The 9,761-nt window shown below is 46.4% G+C and overlaps 1 protein-coding gene across 1 annotated transcript; it reads left to right on the top strand.

Moving 5' to 3' along the window:
* Window positions 1–6,236: 6,236 nt before the first annotated feature.
* LOC109704844 lies at window positions 6,237–7,720 on the top strand. Its single transcript, XM_020225630.1, has 4 exons — window positions 6,237–6,259; window positions 6,336–6,346; window positions 6,853–7,035; window positions 7,146–7,720. The coding sequence occupies exons 1-4, from the start codon at window positions 6,237–6,239 to the stop codon at window positions 7,442–7,444; spliced, it is 516 nt and encodes a 171-aa protein (XP_020081219.1). The 3' UTR covers window positions 7,445–7,720.
* The last annotated feature ends 2,041 nt before the right edge of the window (window positions 7,721–9,761 follow it).

Below are 9,761 nucleotides of genomic sequence, written 5' to 3' on the forward strand. Positions count from 1 at the left end.
CAGCTCCTTTTGGGTAAATAGATATTTCAAACTTTTGTGATCGGTGTAGATCTCGCAGTGTGCACCGTATAGGTAGTGCCTCCACAACTTCAGCGCAAAGATCACCGCCGCTAACTCCAAGTCATGGATGGGATAATTCTTCTCGTGGTCCTTCAGCTGACGGGATGCATAAGCTATCACTCTCCCGCCCTGCATCAGGACACACCCCAAGCCCAGATAGGATGCATCACTATAAACCACAAAGTCCTCGCCCTGCACCGGTAAGGCGAGTATCGGAGCCGACGTCAATCTTTTCTTCAACTCGTTGAAGCTTTGATCGCACTCGTCGCTCCAAATGAACTTGACGCCCTTCTGTGTCAGACTGGTAAGTGGAGTTACAATCTTCGAAAAGCCCTCCACAAACCGTCGATAATAGCCCGCTAAGCCCACAAAGCTTCGGACCTCCGTGACGTTCGTCGGGCGTGGCCAATTCTCGACCGCTTCGACTTTCCTCGGGTCAACCGAAACACCGCCCTCGGAAATCACATGCCCTAAGAAGGCAACCTCTCGAAGCCAGAAGTCGCATTTCTTTAGCTTTGCGAATAGCTTCTCCTCCCGAAGGATTTGAAGTACTATCCGCAAATGCTCCGCGTGTTCCTCGTCGTTTCGCGAATAGACCAAGATGTCGTCTATGAAGACCACGACAAATCGGTCCAAGCACGTTTTAAACACACGGTTCATTAGGTCCATGAACGCTGCCGGGGCATTTGTGAGCCCGAAAGGCATAACCGCGTACTCATAGTGTCCATAACGCGTACGAAACGCGGTCTTCTGAATATCCTCCGACTTAATCTTTAACTGATGGTAGCCGGATTGTAGGTCTATCTTTGAGTACACTCGTGACCCCTGTAACTGATCGAATAAGTCATCGATTCGGGGCAACGGGTACTTGTTCTTAATTGTGACCTTATTCAACTCTCGATAATCCACGCAGAGTCGAAACGAGCTATCCTTCTTGCGCACGAACAACACCGGCGCTCCCCACGGCGATACGCTCGGCCGGATAAACCCTTTGTCGAGAAGATCTTGTAACTGGTCCCTCAATTCCCTTAACTCTGCCGGCGCCATACGGTATGGGGCTTTCGAGATTGGCGCCGTCCCGGGAATCAAGTCTATAACGACCTCGATCTCCCGATCCGGCGGCATCTCTGCCAACTCCGTGGGAAATACATCCGGAAATTCCCGCACCACCGATAAATCCTCTAATTTCGGCACCACCCGGTCCATCTCCACGACGGTCGCCAAAAATGCTACGCAGCCGCCGTTGACCAACTTCCTAGCTCTCGTCGCCGATACTGTCGCGACGAAGCAAGAACTCCGACAAGCTCGATAAATGAACTCCTTCTGTCCGGGCTCCCGAAAGGTGATCGATCTATTCTTACAATCGATCGTGGCGTAATACTTCGAGAGCCAATCCATCCCTAAAATAACGTCGTACGCCTCCAGTTTAGTGAGTTCTAACATCCGGATGGGCATCACCCAATCACCCAATTGCACCGGACACGACGAGCATTCCGTATAGGTATTAAATGACGACTCGGGACCCTCTACTCGCCACCTGCCACTTGCTTCTATGGGGTATGTCATGCATGCGTGCAAATGCTCTACTAATAAATGAATGTGTGGCACCCGTATCGAACATAGCTCTGGAGCGAACTCCATTGATTAAAACCATACCTGCCACAACATCAGGCTCCTCAGCTTGGATAGGCTCCTCGGCTTGGGGCTGAGCGGCGAATACCCGCCCGCTCGGCGCTGATCGGGTCACCTCCGGCTGGCGCGGCGCCAATGCGCGTCCCGCCGATACAGGAACATACGGGGCCCCTCCTTGATAAGGCGAGGGCGCTGGAGCCAATGCGACTGACGGAGTAGACGAGGCCCTTGCAGGACAGTCGCGGCTGACGTGTCCTTCTTGTCCACAATTAAAGCACCGTCCTTGTCGTTGTCTACACTGCGATGCCCGATGGCCTCGATCTCCACAGATAGGGCAACGCTGCGGCCCACGGCCCCACGACTGCGACCGCGGATACTTCGGGGGCCCCCTCGAACTCGATTGTCCCCCCGAACCGCCGCCCGATCGCTTCTTCCCCTTGTCTTGGGATCCGGTCAACAACTCACGCTCCTCCCGCACATGGGCATCTCCATGCTCTGCCCACAGTGCCTTATTGAAAACCTCAGCGAAAGTTGTGAGCTGGAACAATTGCACTGCCCGATATATCCATGGCCGAAGTCCTCGCAAGAACCATTCGGCCCGATCTGCGTCATCCTTGACCACGTCTGGGACACAGTCTATAATGTGGGAGAACTCCTGCTCATAGTCCGCCACGGAGCGATCCCCCTGTCTCAATTTGCGAAACTTTTCTTTTAGCTTCCGCTTCTCGGTGTCGGGGAAGTAATTTCCAAACACTTCTCTCTTGAACTCCTCCCAGAACATTGGTGGAAGGTCAGAGGGTCGATCTCGCTTCACACGCTTCCACCACACCTTTGCCGCCTTGTCAAGGCAATGGGTGGCGAAAGGCACTTTATCCTTCTCCGAGGTGTATAGGTCCTCGAAGAGGGTCTCCATAGAGTCAATCCAAGACTCCACCACCGACGGCTCCACTTTCCCCCCTTCAAAAGTTGGTGGCTTAAACTTCATAAACTTCATTAGAGCCGTCAACGCACGCTCCCGCTCCACTTCGTCGGCCGTCGTATCGAGTGTCGCCGAACCCGAAGCAGTCGGAGGCGCACTTGCCGGCGGGGGAATTGCTGCCATCGGAACCGCCGCTATGCCCTCACCCTCGGCCGCTACCGGCGCGCGTGCCGAAGGTGCGGGCGGATCGTGATCTCCAGCCGCTGTCGCGGCCGCCGCTGCTGCCGCTTGCCGCTCCACAAATCCCTGGAGCTACTCGAATCGAGCCTCCTGGCGCTGCATCGCGCCCAACATTGCAGCGACCTGCTCTCGCAGCTCCTGCACTTCCTCCGATCTTGGCTGCTCGGGCTCCGCAGAAGGCGGTACCGGAGCAGACCTACGCACATAACGCCTTGGGGACATTTGCTCCTGAAAAGCAACGACTCGATTAGTTATCTTAATCCAATAACTTTTTCAACGCTCACGAAATTAAACGACTCGACAGCGAAATCAGGCGGAAGCTCACAAGTGTTCCAGTTCTGGACTCTTAGCGTCGCGTCGTCGGCCGCCGACACAACCACTACGAGCCGAGAAACTAGTGTCACTTGGATCCGTCTCTATTCACAGCTAGAGACATGACATCAACTTCGACCCAATCGATCAACTACCGCCATCGCCAAGGGTTCACGTTCACTCACGTCCCTATAACCTTAGGGTTTACCGACCTAGGGTCTCTTAGGTCATCCTAAACTCTCTCTTTACTTGCTCTGGTGCTCTGATACCACTTTATCTGTCACGCCCCGAGACCGCTACCAATTTGGTCCGGCCCGGGCGCGTCGAACAGACGCCGAACGGACAGAACCTCCCCTGTCCGTCCAAGGCTAACCAACAGATCATGTATAAGAATTTTACCCAGGAATCAATTCATAAATACACGATCAAGAAGCACCACCAGTGCAACAACTAAGAGCAAGATACTAGTATAAAAATATATACAAGTACATAAAGAGAGAAGATGCTATCTATTACATTCATTCAACCTTTATAATACAATTTGATTATACATTAAGCTTCTAAACATAAGATAAAGCTTACATCTTCCAAAATATAAACATTAGCTTACATTCATCCCAAAATAGCTCACAACCTATACATCATCTACTCTCAATGTATATAAGGTGACTCTAATGCAGAAATAGGAAAGTAGACTAATGCAACTAGGGCGCTAAGCCCTTACCGCGATCCTCGCCGTGTGAACTCGCGCTCGGCCCTGTAGTAAAATGGGGGTGAGAACTAACTTCCTTAGTTCCCAGTGGGTTCGGCCGCCGACTCCACCGATCTCCCCACTAGGTCCAAGTTGGGCACAAGTAGATAATCGATAGATAGATAGATAAGGAAAGCGGCAAATGACAGAAGTAAAGGTACTCTACTATGCCCAATCATAAATATATGAATGCATGTACAATGAAATAGGTAAGCAACTAACCCATTACCATGTCCAAAAGTAAAGCCATTTACTCGTTCATCAATCTCATTTACTTGTTTCTTAATCTCGTGGCTTCCCTGAAGGAGCCTACAGCTCACTAGCCATCTCGACACGTAGGGAGAATTAACTCACACTACGGACCCGAGACCGTCTGGCGGGGCCAAATAGGCAATCCCTTGGGACCCGAAATCGGCAATCCCACGTGACCAACTCCGGAGCGCACTACTTGTGTGGGGCTTCCATCACAAGATTTAAAACAGACCGTGAGCATGATCCAATCCTCGTCTCGAGAATACCCTATCCTCTAGGGTTACAATCATCATATAGTCCATAGGTTCATATACACTATGACTCACATATGTCACTTGTTCTTTTGTTTACTATCAACTAGATGCCACTCGTTTTTTACAAGTTTCCAATGCAATAGCCAATGCATTATTAAATTCTCATCCACACTTATCATCTCATTATAGGGTTCCACATCATATATATAAACCTCAAGCATGCTAGATATATGTACTAAGCCAAATACATTATTCTACCAAAGAACATGCAAGGTATAGGACCAAACCATCATTTATCACCCTATAATGCAAGATGTCAATATGTCAATATGCAATTTGATCAATATAAAACTTAGACATAAAAGGGAGCCCGATTGCTTCGGGATGGACACCACCCACCTTTTATCGCTATCACGAGGCTAGGGTTCCGATTTCGTGATTTTTGGAAGCTTTCGCCGCAAGCTACGGCAATCTGTACCTTAACGGCTTCGTTCTTTAATATCTCCGCGTACGCTCGTCGTATCGCCGAACCGACTTCGCCAATGCGTCAGAAAACCTAGCAATTAGGTTTATACATGATCAATTTAGATCAAAACCCCTCACAAGCAAAACCCCTCTTTTGATGCCCAAAGATGCAACTTTGCAAGAATTCATCATTTGATCTCTAAATTCGAGCATCAACCATCTATTTAGCATCTAGGAGTTTCACTAAACCCATTTCTAAGGCATATAAATCACTACTTAGCAATCTACCATTGTTGCTATCAAAGCTTACCTCTCAAACCCAAGCTCTCTCCAAGCCAATGGTGAAGAAAAGAAAGCTTCACCTCTAAGCAAGCTTTTTCTTCTCCAAATCCACCTCTAATTCTCTTTGGTGGAGAAATTGCTAGAGGGAGAGATCTTTCTCTTTGGTTGTGTGCGTGAGGGAAAGAGAGAAAAGGCTAAGTCCTTCATATATATATATACATATAGGAAACTTGGCCTCCAAGTTATCCAAGAACACTATTCACTCCAGGCAGTTCCAAATCTGATATCTTTCGCCGGAACTCCCTGAACATCCGTTTGAGCTCAAATTTGACAGTCATATTCGGTTTCACTTAACGAGTCCAAAGAAATTTTAATATTTCAGTTTCGACCCTATTTGGTCACCGAAAACTGTACCGAACTGCAATCTTTATCAGATAGCTTTCGGATTTTAGTTCTCACTCTACGGGTGTCAGAAAAATATGAAACCTTAAATCTAGCCTCATAAAAATATTTCTGACATATCCTCCAATTTTCATAATTTTCTGAGACTGTGCATTTTCTGCTAATTTTTCTGTCCCGTTTCCAACAGAAAATTATAGATCTTCTGTTTTCATCCCGATTTCAGCACAGGTCATTCCCAACCTATATTTCACTTTTATATTTAAAATCCGGTATATTACATTCCACCGCAACCTCACCGGAATCATTCAAATGTACACCGTAACTTCATTGTTTTAGAAGTCCGGTACCTTACATCCTCCCCTCCTTAAAAGAGTTTCGTCCTCGAAACGAACTCAATACTATCGAACTTATGTAGAACTTCAATCTCTAGGCTCATACCTTGATTTAATCCTCGAACAAGTGAGGGTGATTCGCCTTCATCTCTTCCTCGAGCTCCCAGGTGGCCTCGCGATCATCATGATTGCTCCACCGGACTCGGACATAAGGAATTTCTCGACTCCTCAACTTGCGCACTTCACGAGCGGTAATTGCAACCGGAAACTCCTCGTAGCTCAGGTCCTCCTGAAGTTCCGGCGGTTCATACAACATTGCGTGCTCGGGATCAGGTATGTACTTGCGAAGATTGGAGACGTGGAATACATTGTGCACATCCGCAAGTTTCGGCGGCAACGCGAGCCGATAAGCCACCGTCCCAATCCGCTCTAAGACCTCATAGGGGCCAATATATCGGGGACTCAACTTTCCTCGAACTCCAAATCGCCTTACACCCCTCATAGGCGAGACCTTCAAGAAGACGCGGTCGCCCACCGCAAACTCTAAATCTCGTCGGCGCCTATCTGCGTAGCTCTGTTGTCGAGATTGCGCCGTGAGCAACCGTTTGCGAGCAAGGCGGACCTTTTCTTCCGCCTCCCGCAGCACATCGGGGCCAAATTCCGTACGCTCGCCCACGTCACTCCAATAAATGGGAGAGCGGCACTTCCGCCCATAAAGAGCCTCGAATGGTGCCATCTCCACACTAGCGTGATAACTGTTGTTGTAGGCGAACTCGGCCATTGGCAAATACTTACACCAACCTCCTTTGTAATCGATGACACACGCTCGCAACATATCCTCCAAAGTCTGAATGGTTCTTTCAGTTTGTCCGTCTGTCTGGGGATGGAATGCAGTACTAAAATCGAGCCGTGTGCCAAGGGCCTCCTGCAGGCTTTTCCAGAAATGTGAAGTGAACTTGGGGTCTCTATCCGACACAATTGACTTCGGCACCCCGTGTAACCTCACTACTTCGTCAAGATATACCTGCGCCAACTTATCTCCTGCCCAGGTGGTGTGGATCGGTAAAAAGTGTGCTGACTTGGTCAAGCGATCCACGATCACCCAGATTGCGTCGTGTCCCCCTATCGAGCGAGGTAAGCCAACAATAAAATCCATAGATATGTCCTCCCATTTCCAGACGGGAATAGGTAAGCTTTGAAGCTTCCCTGCTGGAAACCGACGCTCTGCTTTCACTTGCTGACAGGTCAAACACTTCGCCACGAAGCGCCCAATATCAGCCTTCATTCCCGGCCACCAATAGAGTGCTCTCAACTCATGATACATCTTGGTGCCGCCCGGGTGATCCGCGTATGGAGACCGGTGGGCTTCCTGCAAGATCAACTCGCGAAGCTCTTCATTCTCGGGCACGCACCACCGGTTTCGAAACCGGAGCGCGCCACCGGCGTCCACACTAAAATCGCCATCTTGTCCTTCGTCAATGTTGCGCCGCACCCTTTGGAGACTCGGATCCGCAGGCTGCAACTGTTTGATCCTCTCCAATAAGGTCGGTTGAATAACGAGCGCCATCAGCTGAGCCGGGACCTCAGGAGCGACCACTTCGAGGTCCAGTCGCTCCATTTCCAGCCCTAGGGGTGTTTGCTGGGTAACATCAAAAGCGAGGTTCTTCGCCGACTTCCTGCTAAGCGCATCCGCGACCACATTTGCTTTGCCGGGGTGGTAGAGAATATTGACATCGTAATCCTTTAATAGCTCTAGCCACCGCCTTTGTCGCATATTCAGCTCCTTTTGGGTAAATAGATATTTCAAACTTTTGTGATCGGTGTAGATCTCGCAGTGTGCACCGTATAGGTAGTGCCTCCACAACTTCAGCGCAAAGATCACCGCCGCTAACCTGTTTAATACATACAGATTTAGTCCCTCTAAATTACCGAAAGACAGCAAAAGAACCAACAAGTGGTATCCAAATGGACGGTACTGCCCATAAATATACACAATATGTTTCTAATGCAAAAATTAGCTTCTTAGATACATGCAATACATTCAATGAAACCTATACCATTCCCAAGGTTTGGTTACGAAAAATGAAGATAAATGCAGACTTTGTATTAGGCTTAAATTTTAAAGCGGTAAAAGTATGAAATTCTCCTATGAGATGGTAAATAATAAAAGGGTAAGGTAGATTTAGATTTGACAAAGTCTTATCATATAGTGTTAGAAATGCAAATAATAAAAGAGCTTTTTGTCTCTTTGTTTTTCTTTTGATTCGAGCCGTGTTTGTAAATTTAAAAAGAACAAGTATGGTTTGGAGAAGTATTTATAAGTAATTTATTAAGTAAGTCTATTTGAGATTTAGTATTCTTTTCAATGACTACTAAAATTTGTTGGATGCTAAAAAGGACGATTAAAATGCTTAAGAGAAATAAGGATGGTATTAGCATTAAAATCTTCTTAGAGGTTGAGGAGGTCGTATGGAGAGAATCTCTAAAAGATGGGGGTAATGTATAAGTTCTCTGTCTAGAGTGTTTATAATACAAAAGATTAGTTCTAGAAATCTATGAGTCTCTATGTAAAAAGTTTTTAAAACACGAAAATGTACTAAAGTGCCAATGGGATGATTAGCATAAACAGGATTGTTGATAGTATTAAAGGTGAAGGCGTCTATGTCAAAGGCGTCTTCGACTGTAATTTCCAAAAATCTTCTTCTTCCAATATGAACGATATTGTATCGCCAGTTAAATTGTCTTGGGCTTGTAGTATTTTCACTATAGTCTGAACTGTCTCAACAAATAAACCGGTTTTAGATGTTTAAAATATCATCTAAAAAGGTGTTTAAAGGGGAAAGACCCCCTCCTCCTTGTCTAGAAAAAGGTGTTCAACACGGTGTATTAGCAACACGGCCACATTTTTAGCAACACGGCCACATTTGACAAGGATTATTCCCCGTGCATGCTTGGTAGAACAAAGCATGCACGGTGATCCATTAGTTAAACGAAAAAGCACCGGTGTGGCCGTGTTGGAACCCTAGTCTTCAAAGACGCCAACACGGTGTATTTGAATATTATTCTCTCATAGGGTGTATGCACGTTTGCTTCAAATATCAAGCATACAAAGGTTTAAGGAAATAAACAAGGCCGTGTTGTATTAGACTATCACCGTGTTATCGTGTTACGTTTGCATGGGTCACAAGAGATAAATATCAAGCACGTTTGCTTTCACCAATAGCCCCATACGATCGGGAAATGAAAGCCTTTAGAGGCGTAAATGAAAAGCGTCAATAGCCCTATTTAGTCCTTGATATTTGCCAATCCTATGTAGTCACTAATTTTCATTTACGCCTATGGGGATTAGGAGCAGGAGAATATCCATGGGGATTAGAGCCGAAGGAAGAGTTAATCTTTAGGCAAAATACTGCATGGGGTTTAGTTTTCATTTCCAGATTCTTTCTTCTTCTTTTAGCCAGAGAAAAGTGGCAATGGGGCCGTTAATTTTCGGCTCTAAATGAATAAACCTTTACGCCTATCAATCACAAGGGTCTCTTTATGTAGTCCGCGTTTTCGGACACTGTTAAAAAAAAAAAAAAAACAGAAAAAACAGAAAATTTCCAGAGAAAAGTGGAAATATCAAAAGAAGAAGAAAGAATCTGGAAATGAAAAAACCAAAGAAAAAATTGAAAAATGAAAAAAGAAGAAAAAAGAAGAAAAAATCAAGAAAAGAAAGAAAAAATCAGAAAAAAAAAAAAGAAAAAAGAATTAACCCGCTGTGATTCTTTCACAGACAAAAATAAGGGTTTTTAGTTAGGACTTTTTCGCTAATCAGTTTTTATTTTGCAGTCTTTCCTTTTTTAATCACCTTTGATCCA

This window comes from Ananas comosus, unplaced genomic scaffold (genome assembly GCF_001540865.1).
Source record: "Ananas comosus cultivar F153 unplaced genomic scaffold, ASM154086v1, whole genome shotgun sequence".
NCBI classification, from domain to species: domain Eukaryota; kingdom Viridiplantae; phylum Streptophyta; class Magnoliopsida; order Poales; family Bromeliaceae; genus Ananas; species Ananas comosus.